This window comes from Lutra lutra, chromosome 10 (genome assembly GCF_902655055.1).
Source record: "Lutra lutra chromosome 10, mLutLut1.2, whole genome shotgun sequence".
NCBI classification, from domain to species: Eukaryota; Metazoa; Chordata; class Mammalia; order Carnivora; family Mustelidae; genus Lutra; species Lutra lutra.
In genome coordinates, this window is record NC_062287.1 from 38,786,712 (window position 1) to 38,808,043 (window position 21,332).

At 48.4% G+C, this 21,332-nt stretch overlaps 1 protein-coding gene across 1 annotated transcript; it reads right to left on the reverse strand.

Annotated features, from left to right (window-relative positions):
• Positions 1 to 7,244: 7,244 nt before the first annotated feature.
• MTNR1B (melatonin receptor 1B) lies at positions 7,245 to 19,844 on the reverse strand. The gene is given in 5 exon segments (XM_047693489.1): positions 7,245 to 7,667; positions 7,669 to 7,716; positions 7,718 to 7,768; positions 7,770 to 8,098; positions 19,622 to 19,844. Coding segments are annotated over 5 exon segments (1,074 nt in total).
• Positions 19,845 to 21,332: the final 1,488 nt, after the last annotated feature.

Sequence of the window (21,332 nt, forward strand, 5' to 3'; positions counted from 1 at the left end):
ACAGGGCCTGGCCTCCAAGGTAAGAGGAAGGGTGTAATTTACAAAGGCACATGCTACCAAAGTCTGTGAAAGAGTCTGAAACAGAAATCAATGCATGATGCTTAGGGTTTAGTGAACTTGAGATTTTATTTTCTTTATTTTTTTTTAAAGATTGTATTTATTAGAGAGAGAGAGAGAGAGAGAGAGTGTGTGTGTGTGTGCACACAAGACTGGGGTGGGAAGCAGGGGGGGGCCAGAGGCAGAGGGAGAAGCAGACTCCCTGCTGAGCGGGGAGCCCGATGTGGGGCTCGATCCCAGGACCCTGAGATCATGCCCTGAGCTGAAGGCAGATGTTTAACCGACTGAGCCACCCAGGCGCCCCAGGGTTTGTTTTCTTTGAAAGTGGCTTTTTAAGCCATGTGCTCAATGTATATAAAACAACAACAACCCGCTTTCAAGAAAGAGTGTGAAGCTCATGAATTTTCTTTGGATCTCACCTACCTCAGTTTCTCCCTCAGTATACATGAAATTCTAGGGACGTGACCACTACTTCGTTGAACAAGAACTTTGCACCAGCTGCTTGATGACGCACAGTCGTTCAGCACCCCCTGGGACCCGTAGAGGTGGCTCTTACCCTCTGCGTGTCACAAATAGGGAGCCCAGGAGTCCGAGAATTTAGACAGTGAGGCAGAGTTCTCACTGCCGCTAAGTGGCAGGTCGGTGTTTGATTTCAGGGGTATGATGGCCGTGCCCTGCCGCTTTTGGGAAGCTACACTGACAAACCCAGACTGCAGGGGGGCCCAGGGGATCTCCACCTCACTCCATAGCAACTTGCCCCCATCCTCTTGTTCCTGCTCCTTCCTCAGGGGACAAGCTGGCTCGTGTTGACCAGCTATGGCGCCGTGGGGAGGACTTCCATTCGTTCACAGCTCTTCGCCCACAGCACAGGAATTTCGCCATCAGATTGTAACACACTGCTGAGACTGTCCCTCTCTCTCCTGCCACCACCACCTCTGGCCACAGTGATGAACGCCTTCCCTGGCTCAAGCTCAGCGAAGCGCTCAACAAACACGACCTTCAATGTTCGCAGCAAGCCTTGGCGCGCACAGCACTGGTGAGGCATTTATAGACGTATTTCTGTCTAATGGCTTGCATTCTTCCATTTTTCTTGCAAACATTTGGCTTCCTGTGCCCAAGAAGATTTTTCTCCTCGCTTTGAAGTCCCTCCCCCAGGACGGTGAGCTGCCCAGAGGGCAGGGACCCCGTGTGACCCCATCTGCAGGTCCTTCTCCCAAGCCCAGGTAAGGCAGCCCGTGAAAGGATCGCTGAGCACAGCTGACTCAGTACGTGGCAGATCAATGCCACCGTCCCTCCCTCTGGCCTGGCCTGTCGTTTGGCTGTGCACACTGGCCACCCAAAGCAGGTCATGAGCAGACTCCTTCAGTTAGCCAGGTTCTCTGTTGACCTTGCTTGGGGCGGAATCAGCTATCGTGCACAGTATGGCTTCATCCAAGAGCATGTCAAGTTCCTTGGCCATCTCCAAGCTATACCTTACTACTATAAAAGAAATTACACTGATGTTTTATGGGTATATTTCAGATCACTTTTTAGATTTCAGATTACAGTTTGTGACCATGAGCTCTCCCAAAGAGAAGAAACAGACAACTGTATTACTAGTTACAATCTTCTCCGTTGCCCCAAACTGGAAAAAAGCAAAGAATCATTATTACTTTGTCTGCTTTAGAAAAACAGAAGTACATTTTTGAAAATTTTATATTTAACCCCTTGAACTTATTTCCTGAGGAAATCAGACCAGCCAACAGATTTTTTACATTTACTGGCCCTCTGCTGGGTCTCTAAACAAGTAGGCAAACATTTGTCAGGAAACTCTCTAAGATGCAGACATTCAAATGTGCATTATTCTTCACAATAGTCCTCTCTAGACGCTGGATACGGGTTCCTACAACCCTGTGGTCCCAAGGATGGGTGGAAATTCCTTTTTGGGATTGCTTTTAGAAGTCAATCTATAAACTGCACAAGAAAATCAACTTCAATTCCAACCTTAGTTTTCAACTCTGTCTGCGCCTCAGATCGGCTAAGGAGTTTTAAAACCCAAACCAGGGGCACCTGGAGGGCTCAGTCGGTTAAGCGTCTGCCTTTGGCTCAGGTCATGATCTTGGGGTCCTGGGATCGAGCCCCACATCCAGCTCCCTATTCATCAGGGAGTTTTCTTCTTCCCTCTGCCTCTCCCCTACCCCTGCTTGTGTTCTTTCTCTCTCAAATAAATAAATAAAATCTTTAAAAAAAAAAAAGATTAAGTACTTAAAAACAAAACAAACCAAAAACCAAGGACTATCTTTTTTTTTTTTTTTTTGAACAGAGCCATTTTTTTTTAAAAGATTTTATTCATTGACTTGACAGAGAGAGATCACAAGTAGACAGAGAGGCAGGCAGAGAGAGAGAGAGGGAAGCAGGCTCCCTGCCGAGCAGAGAGCCCGATGCGGGACTCGATCCCAGGACCCCGAGATCATGACCTGAGCCGAAGGCAGTGCTTAACCCACTGAGCCACCCAGGCGCCCCCCAAGGACTATCTTACTGCAAAGCAATTAAGTAAGCATGGCCGGGGCACTCACAACTGTTTAAAATTTCTTAGATGATATTTATATGTGGCGAGGATTAAAAATTACAACCTTTTCTTTTAACCCAGCTTCTCTTTCAATGATTTTTCTCACTTCCAAAATTTAAATCTATCATCAGAAGACAGAAATATATATCTTTGACAATGCCCCCTCCCCAAAAAAGTGCTATAGTTTCCCAAAGCAACTCCCAAATTGTTTGGAACCATGGGATCTTATTAGAATAAACGTGTACCTTCTTAGGGACCATTTAGAAAAATACAAAAGTTGTCACTTGCTCATTCATTCTTCCATTAATGAGCATTTGGGTTGTTAAGATTTTGGTAATTGTAAATAAAGCTGCTATAAATATTTGCGTGCAAGTCTTTGTGCAGACATGTTTTCATTTATTTTGTATGATTACCTAGGGAGAGAATAATTGAGTCATAAGACCAATTATAATAAAAAAATAAAAGCTATGTGTAATAATGAGGATTACAAGGAACTGTCAAATGGTTTCTTTAAAATTTAATTTTACACTCCACCTGTAACGTATGAGAGTTTCAGGAGCTCTACTTCCTTGTCAACGTTAGATACTTTTCAGGCTTTTTGATTTAAGCCACTCCAAAAGGTATAAAAATTTGATGTAATTAATGGTTCAAATTTACATTTCCGTGATGATTAATGATACTGAACATTTTTTCTTATTTTTATAGGCCATTCATCTATCTTCTTTTGCAAAGTGACCGAATCTTTTGCTCATTTTTTAGGTAAACTTTTATTTTGAGACAATTGTAGATTCACATGCAGTTGTAAGAAAGAATACAGACATTGTGTGCATCTTTTACCTAGCGTATCCCTTGGTAAAACTATAGTACAACATCATAGCCAGATACCGACATTGCTATAGTCCTCCCATCACATTCAGATTTACCTCCCTGACCATATATTCATTTGTGCATATGTACTAGCTGCGCATGATTTTATGACATGCATGGGTTCCTGAATCCACCGTCACAGTCAAGACCCACAACAGTTCCATCATCATGAGGATCTCTCATAACCCTATCCACCCATCCCTAAACTCTGCAACCACAAAGCTGTCTCCACTTATAAAATTTGTCATTTAAAAAATATTATGGAAATGGAATCACACAGTATATAATCTTTGGGGTGATTTTTTTCACTCAGCATAATTTCCCGGAGATTCATTCTAATTGTTGTTTGTCTTGATCGTTCATTCACTTTTTTTGGTAAGTGGCATTCCATGGCGTGGACGTACTACAGTGTGTTTAACCATTTATCCACTGAAAGACATCAGGGCTGTTTGCAGTTTTCACTATTATTTACGAAGCTGAATGAACGATCATTCATGTACAGGTTTTTTGGCCGGGTCAGGGGGTCATTGCATGGCTAGTTTATAAGGAACTGTAAACTGCTTCCCAGAGTGGTGGTACCATTTTACATTCTCACTAGCAATGCATATGGGATCCAGTTTCTCTGCACATTCACTGACATTTGGCGCTATCTTTTTTTTTTTTTTTTTAGATTTTATTTATTTGACAGAGAGAGATCACAAGTGGGCAGAGAGGCAGGCAGAGAGAGAGAGAGAGAGAAGGAAGCAGGCTCCCCGAAGAGCAGAGAGCCCAACACGGGACTCGATCCCAGGACCCTGAGATCATGACCTGAGCTGAAGGCAAAGGCTTAACCACTAAGCCACCCAGGTGCCCCAGGCGCTATCTTTTATTTTAACTATTCTGATAGGTATATGGTGACATATAATTGTGGCTTTATTTCATTTCTCAATGGCTAATAATGTTGAACAATTTTTTTCATGTGCTTATTTGCCATCTGTATATCCTCCTCGGTGAAATTTCTGTTTTGTTTTTTTTCCCCCTATGTTTTAATTGAAATGTTTAGACTTTTGCTGTTGAGTTTTTAAAATTCTTTATATATGTCCTAGATAGTAGTTCTTTGTCAGATATGTGATTTGCAAGTATTTTCTCCCAGTCTATAGCTTGTCTTTTTATCCTCTTAACAAGGTCTGTTACAGAGCAAAATTTTTTTTCACTTCAATGAGGTCTAAATAATCCATTTTTTTCTTTTATGGATTGTGCTTTTGTTGCCAAATCTAAGAACTCTTAACTTAGCCCTACATCTCAAATATTTAGTTTTTTTCCCCTAAAAATAGTTTTACATTATACACTTAAATCTGTGATCAATTTTGACTCAATTTTTATATAAGTAATGTAACTTAAGTCAAGATTATTTTCTTTTTTTTTTTTTTTAAAGATTTTATTTATTTATTTGACAGAGAAAGATCACAAGTAGACAGAGAGGCAGGCAGAGAGAGAGAGAGAGAGAGGGAAGCAGGCTCCCTGCTGAGCAGAGAGCCCGACTCGGGACTCGATCTCAGGACCCTGAGATCATGACCTGAGCCGAAGGCAGTGGCTTAACCCACTGAGCCACCCAGGCGCCCTCTGTCAAATAAATTTAAAAAATCTTAAAAAAAAAAAAAAAAAGGGTGCCTGGGTGGCTCAGTGGGTTAAGCCGCTGCCTTCAGCTCAGGTCATGATCTCGGGGTCCTGGGATCGAGTCCCGCATTGGGCTCTCTGCTCGGCAGGGAGCCTGCTTCCCTCTCTCTCTCTCTCTCTCTGCCTGCCTCTCTGTCTACTTGTGATCTCTCTCTGGTCAAATAAACAAAAAAATCTTTAAAAAAAAAAAAAAGAATGAAAGGCGAATCCCTATAGCTGGTGTCTGGAGAGAGAAGGCAGAGAGACCAGAAAGCAAACACGTGCCTGACCTGATGAGCTCAGGTTCTGCTCAGACTCAAGAGAAATGGCCAAAGTTCGGGGAGAAGCCCTAGGTCTCCTGTGTTTCCCTCTCAGAGACCTTCCTGGATCAGACTCAACACCCAGAAACGGGATCCCAACAGGCAGGCAACAAGGGCTGAAACCTCTGCATTCCTAACAGTTTGGTAAAGGACTTCCAGGGTCCGAATCAGATTCCCAGGCCCTTCTCCAATCTCCACACTCAAAATGTTCTCAGTGGAGCCAAGAGTGCATGCATGTTTAACAAGCTCCCGGGTGACCAGATGACTGGGCACATCACTCCATCTAACAACTCAAATGACAAGGGGAGGGAGAGCATTCAGAATGCCAAGAGGTCAGTATTCCAGGCTCTTGGTTCTGCAATGCAGCTAGCTGGCTGAGGTAACTTTTCTCTCTTCTTGGAACCCCTCCTGGCACCCTATGTACTTGGGGTCCTTACCCTCCTCCACTTTGTTCCTGCCACACATTCTAAGGTGGGGGGTGAGGGGCAGAAATGAGGTGTTGCCATCAGACAGACTTGGGCTCTGTGAACTTGGGAAATCATTTAACTTCTTTGAGTTTTAGTTTCTTACTACAAATGTAGATAAAGATCCCTTTTCAAAGAGTTTTGTAAGGATTACATGAGATAATGTGTATCAAGCATTGACCACAGTGTCTGGTACAAAGCAAACATCCAGAGAGTGTCAGCTGACACCATTCAGTAACAGATTGTGATCTCCAAGAGGGCAGGCAACATGCCTTTTGTTTCTCCTGCTGGACCTGGTTACAGACTAGTCAGTCGTGTTCGTGGAGCTGAAGAAGGAAGCTCAATCTGTTGGTGCTGAAAGAAGACCTGAGGCATCTGCAAAATAGGTACACATGCCCTTCCCCCTCCTCCACACACAAGCTTCCTCACTCACTTCCCCCCACTTCCTGTCTTTGCGGGTCACCCCTTCTCTCCGTCAAGATTATCTCTCATTTTGTGTAGTGAGAAGAATAATACAGTTCGGGATTACTGAGGGCTAGCCCCGGGTCCGGCATTGTCCTCAGCTTTTCAGCTGTATTATCCCAGTGAATCCTCACCACGGCCCTGGGAGGCAGCCCCTGGCGAGATCTCCAAGGCAAGGTGAGTCAGCCTCGGAAGACAGAGGTCACGGGCCTGCCTCAAGTCACACAACTTCAACATGGTGGAGAAGCCAGGCCGACTTCGTGTTCCAGATGCCTGAGGACTGTGTGTGTGTGTGTGTGTGTGTTGGAGGTATGTGTATATGTCGCTGTGGTGGCGGGGTGTGTGTGCCTGTGTGTGCGTGCGTAGGGAGAGTCCGTGTGGGAGAGTACATAACACGTGCCTTCTGCACCATGCCAGCCCCCTGCGACCCCCTCAGAGTTACCTAGAGCTCCCAGCACTACAGAGCTCATGCTTTCATTCTTGCCAGCAGGAAGATATCCGTTCCTACTGCCCTTTGGGGAAAAGAGAAGCAGCAGCAAGGAGGCCCAAGTAGGAGGAGAGGGCAGCTCATAGGAAGTCATTGGCTTCTTTGACCCCAAACCTGTACTCGTTCTGTCCCTTCCTTGGCTGACGAAGGCACCAAGCGCCCAGCGCACTGACAGAGCATCTGCTGGAGCCGGTGCTGGGACATGCCCCCCCGTAGCTATCGGCCTCCTCTCACCAGCCTGAACCCGTGGTGCTGACAGGCTTCTTGTCCACACGATGATGTTCCACAAGCTGTATGCTGTCATGTCAACAGGATGCTGTAGCCCAGAGAGCTGCCCGATCTCCCCCTTGGGGCAGATCTCCTTCTACCATTTCATGAATCTGGTGCCCAGCCGGTGATCCAGGCTAGAGAGTGTCTAACCGGACTGGGTGCTGGGCATTCCCCAAAGGGGGAACTTGGCTGCCCTTGGAAGCATCCTGAACGCAGCGCCAAGGGTTCCAGAGGGCCGAGACAATCCTCCTGTATTCCCTGCGGAAGTTCTGGTTCAGGAGCCCATAGACGACAGCATTAAGGCAGCTGTTGAAATAAGCCAGGAAGTAGCTAGCCACGAAGAGCCCCTCTGGGACTCGGGGAGCTATTGCTTCCGGGTCGATGGCCACAGCGAGGCCGATGCCGTTCAGCGGGGCCCAGCAGATAGCGAAGACCACAAACACCACGAACATGGTCAGAAAGCTCCAGACGTCGCCGGGCTTCAGGCGCGGCTTGGTCTCTGGCTTGGCCCTCCTGCGGGCCTGGAGCACCAGCACCCAGATGCGCAGGTAACAGAAGGGACACGACAGTGACGGGGAGGAGGAAGTGAACGATCACCACTGCCATCCGTGTACCGGGCGCTGGCCATCTGAATGAAGGTGCGGGAGTAGATGCGCGGAGTCGTATGCCAGGGACCCCGCGAAAAAGTTGGGCACCAAGGCCCCCACAGTGAGGAGCCAGATGAGGCAGATGTAGAGGGGCGTGTGCCAGGGCCGGCAGATCTGGTGGTAGGCACGCTGTGGCAGATGTGGAAAGTAGCAGTTAAGGGCAATGGCAGTGATGTTGAAGACAGAGCCAATGGCACTCAGGCCCATCACGAAGGCACTGGCCTTGCAGTGCGCCTCCCCCAGGGCCCAGCCATCTTGGAAGATGGCTGCGAGGATTAGTGGGTACGGGTACAAGGCCGCCGCCAGGTCAGCCGATGCCAGACTCACCAAGAACAAATTGCCTGGAGCAGGAAAGAGGGAGCAAGAGCCAGCAAGAGACCCCACAGCTCCTAGCCTGGAGAACATTCTACTCTTTATCCAGTCGCTTAAAATTAACTATGTCACTGTTAGTATTGGGGTTGGGGACCTAGCGGCTTTTAGGGACGTGGAATTCAGGTTCAGACTGTGTTTCTTCTACACATTGTGTGGCTTAGGCAACTTACCCAAGTGCCCCAACCCCTCAAGCCTCATTTTTCTCATTTGTAGAATGGGAATAACGATTCCTACTTTATACTATAGTTGTGAGGCTCAAATGATGGGGCAAAGTCCTGGGGGCACCATGGGTGCTCACAAATGATGACTGTTTTCACCACAAGCACAGATCCTCAGGAGCTCTGCATCACTGACGCTCCAGCAAGGGTTCTAAGGGAGAAGCATCTGAATATCCAGAAAGTGGCTTCACTAGCGCCAGTCCCCGCCCATACTCCCACCTTCCCACAAGTGTCTCTGGTAGTCTTCTTTTGTCCGTTCTCCCGCACTGGTCAACGCCTGTTGACCTCAGTTTTCTAAATGTGAATTGCATCTTGCAGGTGGGATCGAAGAAAGGTCTGGGAGTAGGAACCATGTGTTCTGGCGTTCGCCTGCCTGCCTTGTCTGGGGCCTACACTCACAGCCAGAAGACGGCCTTGTTGGCGGAAAGTCCCATCTTGTGGGGTCTCGCGGCCTCCAGTGGCCTCCCTGCATTGCCGCACCTTCTCCAGCTCTCTGAACTGCCTTCCTCCTCTGAATGCAGAGTTCTCTAGCCCGAGAGAGCCTCAGTAGCCATAGAGAGAGCCTCTGGAAACCACAACATCCATTGAGTGATATGCTTCAGGCATGTTCTGGGCCAGGATCCTAGGGAAGATCTGGGGCTAAAGCCAAATTGAGAAATCCAATATTTCTATTTCTCAAGCATTTGGAGTCTAAAGCAAACACTGACTCATGAAGAAGGCACCAAGGGTCCAGAAGGGTGGCCAAACAGAGCTCAGAGCATGAGAAGCTCCATCCTTGATGTGACTCCTTCCATTCACCAAGTGTACGGTTTGAGCGCCTACTGCATGCCCAGGAGCTGATATCCTTTCCTGGCATGGAGTAGGTACTAGTGTCGTCTTCCAAGTCCTCTGGCCTCTTGCCATGTGGTGAAGTGCGAGCTGCTGGCCCTACAGTGGCTAGACACAGAGAGAGGATGGAATGATTGCAAGAGGGAATTCCCGAGGAGCTAAGGGTGCTCACTCCACCATGACCACGCGTGTGCTCTGTGTGCTGCAGAGGCTGATGTAACCTTCTCGGGGATGCAAAAGCATCGGGCAGATGGAAAGGGTCCAAAAGGTGCAGCAATCAGAGAGGCCAGTCTGCAGTCTGGCTTCAAGAGGGTAGGGGGAAAGGGAGGCTCAGAACCACCGGGCTGGGGTTCCCCACTCCCCGAGTCAGACCTTCAGGTGAGGGAAACTCCACTATTATAGTTATAAACCCACAAGGCAGAGAAACGGCTGCTTCCGGGCTTCCCCTGTCCCCACCCACATTCATTCAGCACACCTTGAAGAAAATTCCACAGGATGTACTCCATGTGGTTGTGGGAACATGGAAGACCCCCAGGCAGCCTTCGTTTGGATGATTAAAATGCTTACAAAGTGGTGAGCTCTCCTGTCTCTCCAGACATTCACGGAGAGATGGGGTGTGAAGTGGTCTGGCCTCGGCTTGAACTGCTGGATTCCTTCTCCTTCAACTCTGTTAGGGATCTATTTACTCAGTGGGGTGAAACCCCCTCACATTCTTTCTGCCAGGTACAGCCTGACAAGAAATGCACATCTGAGGACCTGCTCCAGGGGCGGAGGGGGTCTCCTCCTTTTCCATTTAATTCACAGTTTTGTTTGCTTTCTGCGCTGGTGGATGTCAGCCTCTGACTCTCCTAGGCAGACCTCACCTGGTCTCAAGACGGTGAGGCATTTCCCCTCTCAGAGTTCTTGTTCTCAGCGGCATCAGCTGTCCTTGTCTCTTCCCAGAATCCTAAGTGTCTTTTTGGCATTGAGAGGTGGTGCTGGAGGGTGGGATGACCTGGGGAATCTGTTTTGCAGCTTTGAAGTTGGGCAACTTCCTGAAACTTCTTCCTCCATGAGTGTTCCTTTGCGGGTTCCCTCCTATTCTTTGGAGGCCCTCCTTCCTTTTCTTTACACGCACTTGGTTGCTTGTGGGAAGAAAATCGCTTCTTCTGACACAGGAATATTGGTCCCGGCAGGGCCTCTGGGCTCCCAGTAAAGCCGCAAACAAGCTTTTGGCACTTGCAAGCACGTGCGGAGAAAGTCAAGGGCTGCTGGGAGCGGCTGCCAGCTCAGCCAGCTGTTTCCCCCGGAAAGCCAGTCAAGCTCCGCCGTGTTAATGTGGCTCATCCCCTGATAATGCCCCGGAGGCTGGCGAACAGCTTGTAAATAGTGGGAAGAACACATTCAACTCCACAGAGAGAGTGATTCAATTACTCTCCCCTATTACTCGGGCTGTTCCTAAAAGGCTGAAATCAACCAGTTCCTGCCGTGGGTTCACCCGCCCAGACGTCGTACTGTCTCCCAGATTTCTTGACATCATTCCAAATTAGGCAAATAAAATTCTTGTTTTGTCTCCCATCTGTAAGAAGCCAGGTCCTGTCTGGATGGTAGTCAAGGGAGACCTAGTCGTCTATCCGTCTCTCCCCCAGACAGGTGAGAAATCCATCAGGACGCGCACAGCACGGCTCAGCCCGCTCTGCGCAGGCGTCTAATGAATATTCATATCACGCGTCCTGGCGTGACTTCTTTCCATCTGCCTCCACCAAACAGGGTTGCGTGAGTGGAGACAGACTTCCACAGCAGGTCTTTGTTCACTAATATGGAATTCCCTTTTAACAATCATAGGAAAAGCGCATCCCTCCACAATCCACTCCCTCCTTGCTTCCTCTTCCCTTTTTCCAGGAAATCTATTTTTCTTTTTTCTTTTTTAAAGATTTTTAAATTTATTTATTTGACAGAGAGAGAGAGAGAGATCACAAGTAGACAGAGAGGCAAGCAGAGAGAGAGGGGGAAGCAGGCTCCCTGCTGAGCTGAGAGCCCAGTGTAGGACTCCATCCCAGGACCCTGAGATCATGACCTGAGCCGAAGACAGACGCTTAACCGACTGAGCCACCCAGCTGCCCCAAGAAATCTATTTCTTAAGAAGGATCTGGTAACCCTGGGGAAAAAAACCAGCAAGCCTTGAGTGATCAAGTCTTCAACAGATAGGAGAGTTCCAGAAGGTCAAGCCATCTCCATCCCTTACCCCTTCTCCCTGTGACTACCCAACAGGCCCAAAGAGTTTGTTAAATTTAAATTGTCCTTGGTCACTGAGCTAAAAGCCAGTGTAGAAATAGATAGTCATGGAGTCATTTCCTCAACAGATATTTCTGAGTATCTACTAGGGAAGAGCTTTGCCTTTGCCAAGGCCGAGGGAAGCATGGCGAGTGAGAGGCATGCTCCCGTCCCCTTACACAGCTGGTGGTCTCAGAGAAGAAAATAAAAAATAAAAACAAGATGGGCAAAGGTTAAAATAGGGAATTCAACAGAGAAGCTATCATTTCTAACAGGGCTGAATTTCCTGTGCCTTGAGGCTTTTTCCCATCCTTTACCTATTCAAGCATACAATACACTTACTGAGTGCCTATCCCATCTGTCTTGCAGGGCACAGGGATGGGTCAAAGGCATGGTCCCCGCTGGGGAGATGCCAACAGGGCTGTTGGGCTGAGAAACAGAGAAACAGCAGGAAGACAGCCCTTCAGTGTGCTGAAAGCCCAGAGGGAGCCCAGGATAAGGGAACAGTGAGGAAGAGCTAAGATGGCCTGGGGATGGGGCTGGCCAGGCAGGAAAATTCACCAAGGAGCTGAAGAAAATCACAAAGACCTTTGCCACTGGCCTGCTTCCTGCCTAGGATGGCTGTTTTCCTCAAAAGGGATCTGTATGGGAAAGGAAGGACATGGGAACACTAGTAGTCTCGAAATGAATGCAAAATATTTTCATCAGTTACTTTCTGGAGATAAGCATTGGAAATCACTAGGCAGATTATTTGTTAAAAACCCGATTTCCTTACAAATACTTAAACAAGGCACTTTTACATTAAAGTAAGCTCCTAATTTGATTCCCAAATTCCTTGAGGGCAGAGATTGTTTTCCACTAAAATCACATTATTTTTGAAAATCTTAGAGAGTGTGGATGAATCATAGAAGGGGCAAGTTGAAATGTAACTGTGCTTTAATTAAAAACAAAGAGGCCTGCTAAGTAAGCTCATCCTGTAAACAAAAGCAGGATGTGGGTGTTTCAACCACTTAAAAGAAGAGAACATATTTAAGAGCATAAGCATCTATTTTTTTTTTTTTTAACTGAGATGCCTATTACAAAACATCCTTCCATAAGCATCACCAGAGATCATTTGGAAACTCTTTCTTTTTCTTTTTTTTTTTAAGATTTTATTTATTTATTTGAGAGAGAGACAGTGAGAGAGAGCATGAGCGAGGAGAAGGTCAGAGCGAGAAGCAAACTCCCCATGGAGCTGGGAGCCCGATGTGGGACTCGATCCTGGGACTCCGTGATCATGACCTGAGCCGAAGGCAGTCGTCCAACCAACTGAGCCACCCAGGCATCCCTAGAAACTCTTTCGATAGCATTTTATCACTTCAATTACACTTAACACTCTCAACAAAACCACAATTGGTATAGCACCTTCAAGTTTATAAGGTGCCTTTACATAAATTGACTCAATTGTATCTCAAAAGAATCCTTTAGGCTTGATTGCGTGATTTCCATTTCTAGAAACTGGCACTCAGATTATGTGACTTGCCCAGGGCCATAACAGTGAAAGAGTGAGAAAGAAGAGAAAAGGAGGAAATCAGGAAAAAGAAATGTCAAGGGCAACCAAAGTGAGAAAGAACAGGAAAGCAAGCCCATTTTACCAGGCAGTTAGGAAGTCAGAGGTGATATTCGCAAGGGCACGGTTCTGTCCAATGTTGGAGGATAAACTTTAGAACTGTGGGTTGTTCTCCCAATCGGCTTTGGCTTTAAGAGAAGAAAGAAACGGAGTGATACTTGCAAAAGGATATCCCTTTGGTGGGGGGTTGTACAGGGGGTTTTTCTTTTCTCTTTCTTCTAAATGGGAGAGATTTTATCTGGCATGTAACGAGCACACAGTAAGAGCAGCTATTTTTTATTACGGCGGCTTTTATATTATTAGTGGTGTCCAAAGAACAAGAAAGAGACTCCAAACATTGGACTACAATCCCTAGGAGATAAGATAGGAGAAGTCACAGTGCGGGGAGGACAGTGATGGGCGGGAACTTCCTAAGCACCGGGGACTCCAATTCTCAACTCCCTAAATTCTACTCTTTCAGCAAGAAGTATTTTAAATCGTAATACCTAATCCAGGCATTGGTATGTCCAGAGTTTTGTGATGTATCGTGCTAAATACAGACCCCGAAATTTCGGCGGGGGGGGGGGGGGGTGGGCGGCGGATAGAGCAGTCAAACAGGAAAGTTTTCATACCCCTGAGCTACTGAGAGCTACACGGGAGGAATTAAAGAGGATTATGAGCTTTCCTGATTGTTCAGCTAAAGACATAATTATGGGATTTAAAATGTGTTCGTCTTTGCTTGGTGAAGAGATAAGAAAGTATTCAGGGCAGAGACCCGAAGTTGGAGAGCTCAAGTCCCAACAGGGAGGGAGTCCAAGTTTAAGCCCAGTTTGGTGTTCAGCTGATAATAGGCACTTCAAACCCCTGCAGGCTGAGCGGGTCAAAAGACACCCGTCACCAAGTGGCATCTCCGTGAGTGGTCGGAAGCGGCATAAAACTGGGATGAAGTGGGTTCTACCTTACCCTACAATGCCTGGAGTGCAGGGACTGTGGATCTATTAAGTATTTCCTCCAAGCTTTCCAACAGCCTTTATCCGGAACTAGTCTATCTACTCATTCATCATCTACACCCTCAGTCAGCAAGTGGGGGGAAAAGGTGGGCCCAGCTCCCCCCCTGACTGGGGATGCAAAACACCTGTCAGGCTGAAAATGCCAATCAGGAAGCCTGCAGTGCAGTCCCTATTTCTGGTTAAAAGATGGCGTGGACTGAGCATCCGTGGGTGCCGGGAGGACAGGGCAGACTCTAGAGGAGGACCTGTATGTTCAGCAACCAAATCCTCCACGTTTTCCTGGGCAATTCCAATGTCAATTTCATATCCCTTCTCTTTACATATCACCCAACTGTCCTAGATACGGATTCGTGTCCACTCATTCACAACTCTTCCCAGACAGCCTGGGAAATCAGGCACTGTGCCCATGGGCCAGGAATACCTGATACCCTTTGGGCTTTCCCCCCTGTTAACAGAGATTATCTCGACCTTCCAGTAAGGACATGTTTCTCTCAGCTCTCTTCTAGGGGGCCAACTGTCTGGATGGTGAAGGTAATGGCGGGAGGCTCACATTCTACGGGCAGCCTGATGGGGGGCAATCTCAGGACAGACCAGCAGGGGGCAAACTCCCTAAAGAGGCAGAGAGAGGCACGATCTGAGGGAGGCCAGGCGGCGTTGGAGACCGCTAGCCACACAGGAGCAGTGGGAGCAGGCACACCTCTGAGCGGATGGTGCCAGTCAGCCGCTAAGGACAAGAGTGAGGTGGACTATGGGCTTTTCGTGCTGGAAGCCATTCAGTTCCACAAAAACTCTACCGGTGGCATGAGCAGGGCTGAGTGCTGTCACTGAGTCTACCCCACCTTGTGACACAAAATTTATTCCTTCTGTCCCACTGCTCTCCTGATGTCTTGTCCATTTTCAATTCATTTCAACAGACAGGTGTTTATGTCTTACTGTGTACTCAGTTCTGTGGACAGAAAGGGAGTACAAGTCTCAGCTCTCAACAGATTCGCAGTGCCCTGGGGAGAGCAGGACATGGACAACAGCATGGCGAGGTGGGTTCTGTCTGGGGAGGGCATGTGGCAGCCAGAGGAAGGAGACCAGCCCCACATCCTGCTTGGTATTAATAAGCAACATCAACCACCACAGACGGGAGCTGAAGAGGGGTCTGAAGGAAAAGTTCGATGGCAGAAAAGAGGCAGGGAGCTCTCCAAGATGAGGCAGTGCGTAGGAGTCTGGCAGCATGGGAGCAGCAGTGGCTCACAAGCAGGATGAGAGGAGGGAGGCAAGGCTGTCTTGCGAGACGGGTTAGAGGGAGAAGGGCTGTGTGGGCAGAGTCTGATGCTGTACAGACAGGGCAGCCACTGATGGGATGGCATGCCTCTGCCAGCGGGGTCAGTCATCGGAGGAGGGAGCCTGGAAATCTGTCTGGACGCTACAGACATAATTTGTTCCAGAGATGGTGAGCATGGGGCATGACTGGTCAGCTCAGGTGGTTAAGTGTTTGCCTTTGGCTCAGGTCATGACCCCATCGGTCCCGCATCAGGATCCCTGCTCAGCGGGGAGTCTGCTTCTCCCTCTCCCTCTGCTGCTCCCCTATTTGTGCTCTCTCTTTCTCTCTGTGTCAAATAATTTTTTTTTTTAAAAGATGATGAACGTGTAAAATGAGGCAGTGAGAGGAGGGAGGGCCGGAAAGGGGAATATTGAGAAATATTAGAAGACAAAAATCATGGGAGCTTGGGGAATGAAGGAACCATGAATGACACCCAGAGATCAGGTGTCTGGGAGAGGAAAAGAAGGAGATCCAAAAAACTAGCATGAGGTAAGCTGAAGGAATGAAAGTTTTCAAGGAGGGCGTAGGCTTGAGAGTCACACACTGCACAGGCGGGCATTTCAGAGGCCAGTCTCCAGAACCCTGAAGAGGAAATGGGAAGCCACGAGGTAGCCAGTACATGGAAATTGATGTCTGGCTATGAAGGGAAGGAAAGAGTAGTGATGAATTCAGAAACAGGCATAAAATCAGGCACCTGGATGGCTCAGTCAGTTAAGCGGCTCTTTCTGCTAGCTCCAATTGTGATCTCAGGGTCCTGGGATAGAGTCCCAAACCCGGCTCCCTGCTCAGCGGGGAGTCTGCTCTTCCCTCTCATCACTCCCTCTCTCCCCACTATCTCCCCCTCCACCCTGCTGCCCGGTGCTCCCTAGCTAATGCTCTCTCTCTCTCAAATAAATAAATAAAATCTTAAAAAAGAAAAAAAAAAGGACACAGAGGCACCTAGGTGACTCATTGGGTTAAGACTCTGCCTTCAGGTCAGATCATGATTGCAGGGTTCTGAGATCAAGCCCTGCGGCAGACTCTCTGCTCAGCAGGGAACCCGCTTCCCCCTCTCTCTCTGCCTCTCTACCTGCTTGTGATCTCTTGTCAATAAATAAATAAAATCTTAAAAAAAAATAACATAAAATCAAGGGAAGATTTTTTTTTCCCTAACACCAAAGACCCTTGCGTGTACATGCCTGCATATGTGGGTGCATGTGTGGGCTAAAGGGAAAGAGACAAACACTGAAAACACAGAAAAGGGAGAAAGAACTTGATGGGGGAAGGTTCCAGAAAAACAGAGAAAGAAAGAGATGAAAACTGAAAACACAGAGATTATTATTGGCGAGGTCTAGACCAAGGCAAGCATGGCCATGGCCGGCACAGGAATGTCCTCAGACGCTGCCAGGAGAGCCCTAAATAGGACAGGTCCCCAGGAAGCATGCACTCAAGTGTGAAATGCACACATAGTCTCACCTTCCAAGTTGGGTCAATGTTCTGAATCTGTCTCCCACCTTCCCTCCATCCCTCCCTCTCTTTCTCTAGTGCCATCTCTAAAGTCAACCCAACACATGCAGCCAGGGGGTGTCCAGCAGCGTGGGCCTGGGAAAAAAGGACAATTGAGCTAACCACTCAACCCGCTCTCAGGATCACCGCTGTCACGGATGATAAAAAGACCTGCCCTTGCAGCAGTCACGTGAAGGATATGGATGTCTGCTAAGAAAGGTCTATGATCTTAATATAGGCTGTGTGCCTTGGTTATGGGACCTATAAGTGTTCTCATCGCCACGGTCCTATCTTCTTAATAGCAGTGAATTAAGGAACCAGACTTAATTATAGAAAGGTCTGAGATGAGGGTTTCTTTTTCTTTTTATTATTATTATGTTCAATTAGCCAGCATATAGTACATCATTAGTGGCTGATGTAGTGTTCAAAGATTCATTAGCTGTGTATAACACCCAGCGCTCATCACCACACGTGCCCTCCTTAATACCCATCATCCGGTGACCCCATCTCCCCATCCTCCCTCCTTTCTGTAACCCTCAGTTTGGTTCCTGGAGTCCAGAGTGTGAGATGAGGGTTTCTTAAAGTCACCCTAAACTCTCAGTAGAGAGACTCAGTTCCTAGAGGAATGAGGGCAAATTCCAAGTGCCGTCAGTTTTTAAGCACCTTCTGAAATCTCACTGCGCTAAGGGTTAACGGAAGTCAATAGCAGATTTTTCAAGACTGTTATCAATAAAGCCAGTGCTCAAATAAAAGCTGGTTAAATTGCGAGGCTGGAGCAGACACTAGCTTATCAGGAATTCATGTCATTTAGCTATGGTGTTAGCATTTGCTTCTGGTGCTGGGCTATAGCCTACTCAACAGAGCAGAGGAAGGAGAGAACAGGGAATGGGCCGCCAACTGAATGCCCAGTACACACCCTCAGCCATGCTCCCCAAATCAGTAAGGTTTCTGTGAGCCCGGCTAAGAGAGCGGAAGAGGCCAGCCCTCCTTGGGACAAGGAAGGGGAGAAGATGCCTGTCTGCTTCATGTAAAAGGAAGCCACACTCCCCCTACTCAGCCACCCCTCCAACCTCAAGCAGCTCAAATTACTGACCAGGGACCAATAGCCCACCCCACGGGGTTAGTCAGGGAGAGAACTAGGTCAGAGTCAGAACCTGGAGGGCCCAGCCCTGCCTCCTTCCTGCCTCTGTGCGGATATGCATGTTTGTGGCAGCTGCAAAGGGACGATGCAATCAAAAATATAAAATACAACTCTTCCCCCAGCATGACTTGCTCTTTCCTAATATACAAGCTTTTAGTGAAAGGACATGACAATATCCTGGAAAAGGTATTCCAGATGATTCTAACCATCACTACTGAAATGACTGAGTCAGAAAGCTTATTTCTACTTAACAGTGTTGTTTCCCATATTATAAACAGAAACTCCTATTTTTACTTTTTGTTTGTTCTGTAGATAAAAATACTGGAGCCAGAGAGCCACACAAAATATATACACCCTCGGGGCGCCTGGGTGGCTCAGTGGGTTAAAGCCTCTGCCTTCGGCTCGGGTCATGATTCCGGGGTCCTGGGATCGAGCCCCTTATTGGGCTCTCTGCTCAGCGGGGAGTCTGCTTCCCTTCCTCTCTCTGCCTGCCTCTCCGCCTACTTGTGATCTCTGTCAAATAAATAAATAAAACCTTAAAAAAAAAAAAAGAAATACACACACACACACACACCCATTTACTGCAACTGGCCTTTCTGGATGGTCTGCCTCCTTAGGAAAGTGTGTGGTTAAAGGACTTGCCTGGCTTTCTGCTGTTGTCTTTTCATGGTAATTCACTGAAATTGGAGTAACGTCCAGTTTAGGAAATTACAAATTGACAACCATGCCATGAGCTTTCCCCACTGAAATGGTCAGCATGCTCCAATGACCTCTCATGGTCAGAGTTCAGAGTTCCCCCTGGTTTTGTTCCCTTGCAGACCTAAAGAATGCCTGCACCCCAAGTCATCCTCCCATCCCTACGTTTTCTCCGCTCCTGCCCACGCCTAATTACTCCCTCGAGGTCCCTCTCTACAGGTCAGGGCACGCTTGGGGATGGCAAGAACTCCTGGGGCCGCGGGAGTTTTTCCTCCAGGAAAAATTGAAAGGAGAGTGAACACAAGGGAAAACATACGTTTCCCTATTGCAACACTACTTTGCCGAATGGCTGTTGTAATCTTCATTTAATCCCACGAATTCCCTATCTGCAGAAAAGAACACGTTATCCCAAAGTAATGTAGTTCCACCGAAGCAGAGCCTGCAGATTTCTGCAACTGCACTCTCTGGGTTGGAAATAGGTCTTCAGATGACCTGGAGAGAAGTTTCTGACACAAAACTTCCCCACCCCACCCCACCCCTGGGCTTCCTCGTCTCACCACCCACTGCAGGGGAGGGACAGAGGTGTTAAAAATCCCGAGATTCTTGTGGTCGGATACAGGCAGCCTCCGGACCCGTAAAAACTGGGGCGCCCTGGATGACAGAAGCTTCCAGCCGCGCGGGTTCGCACAGAGCGGGCGCCCCGCCGAAAAGTGCACAAGAAAAGCTTTGCTCAGTTCACGCGGCATAGATGTGCCCAGTGCGCTCGGGGCAGCAGCGAGAGGTGGGCGCCAGAACCGCACGTCGGGGGAAAGGCAGCAGCTCCCCCACCTTTTGAACACAGGGCTCAACTTGGGGACGAGGTTAGAGAAAAGGGAACGGGGCGCCAGGGACCCATGAAGGGGTGAGGATCGAGACCGGACTTCAGGGAAGGGTCCGCCCCAGCCGCGGGCGTGGCGCTCACCCGCGTTCCGCAGCTTGCGGTTCCTGAGCACCGAGAGGATGACCAGGAGGTTGCCCATGACGTCCCCCGCGGTGGTGACGATGAGCACCACAGACAAAGTGGGCGCCACCCAGGGAGGACGAGCGGTCCCGGAGGGCCGCGCGCTGCCCTCCCCCGGCCAGCCCGGGCGCCGGGCCAGCTCGCCCGCCTCGCAGCAGTTGGAGAAAGAGCCGTTCTCCAGCATCGTGGACCGTCTGGTGCTGCGCGCCAGTCACCGCTCCACGCGCTGTCACCCACCGGAGGGAGAGCGATGTCGCGGCGGCCCCGGGAGTTCTTGCCACCCCCCCAAGTGTGCCCTGACCAGTAGGGAGGGGCCTAGAGGGAGTAATTAAGCATGGGCACGGAACGGAGAAAATCTAGGAATGGGAGGAGGACTTGGGGTGCAGGCATTGCCAAAAGGAGTGCGTCCCTCGCTCTCCTCACCTTGGGAGGAGCCCAGAGCCCAGAACTGCTTGGCCCAGTTCAGGCCTCAATTCTTGAGCGCACCTCCACACTCAGATCCCAGATTCCCTCCTCCCCTCCACCCCCAAGAGAAGCTGTACCCAGGAAAGGACAGCCAAATTTGTGGATTGGAGAAGGTGCTGGTGGTGGGGACCTGCCCTCCTGTTGTCCCAAGGGCAAGGTTTGAGGCCCCCATGTTGGGGGGGGGGTTAGCTCCAAAGAGAACGCAGTCTCCAGGGTAAGGGGACAGATCCCAGGGCAAAGTGGGGTAGAGGGTTACATTCCAGGCAGCAACAGGAGAAAAGCAAACCCCTGCTATTTATTGAGCACTTGTTTATCCTGGGAGACATTGATGATGACTCTGCCCTGTCCTCTTTATAAAGCCAAGACATCTATTAATATATGAACATCTATTTAAATATGACAATACTTAACTAGACGCATGGTCGATGCTGGGGGGTTATTATAATATGGTTTTGACGGGTTTTTTTTATTTTATTTTTTATAAACATATAATATATTTTTATCCCCAGGGGTACAGGTCTGTGAATCGCCAGGTTTACACACTTCACAGCACTCACCATAGCACATACCCTCCCCAATGTCCATAACCCCACCCCCCTCTCCCAACCCCCCTCCCCCCATCAAACCTCAGTTTGTTTTGTGACATTAAGAGTCACTTATGGTTTCTCTCCCTCCCAATCCCATCTTGTTTCATTTATTCTTCTCCTACCCCCTCAACCCCCCATGTTGCATCTCCTCTCCCTCATATCAGGGAGATCATATGATAGTTGTCTTTCTCCGATTGACTTATTTCGCTAAGCATGATACCCTCTAGTTCCATCCACGTCATCGCAAATGGCAAGATTTCATTTCACGTCGTCACAAATGGCAAGATTTCATTTCTTTTGATGGCTGCATAGTATTCCATTGTGTATATATACCACATCTTCTTTATCCATTCGTCTGTTGATGGACATCTAGGTTCTTTCCATAGTTTGGCTATCGTAGACATTGCTGCTATAAACATTTGGGTGCACGTGCCCCTTCGGATCACTACGTTTGTATCTTTAGGGTAAATACCCAGCAGTTCAATTGCTGGGTCATAGGGTAGTTCTTTTTTCAACATTTTGAGGAACCCCCATGCTGTTTTCCCGAGTGGTTGCACCAGCTTGCATTCCCACCAACAGTGTAGGAGGGTTCCCCTTTCTCCGCATCCTCGCCAGCATCT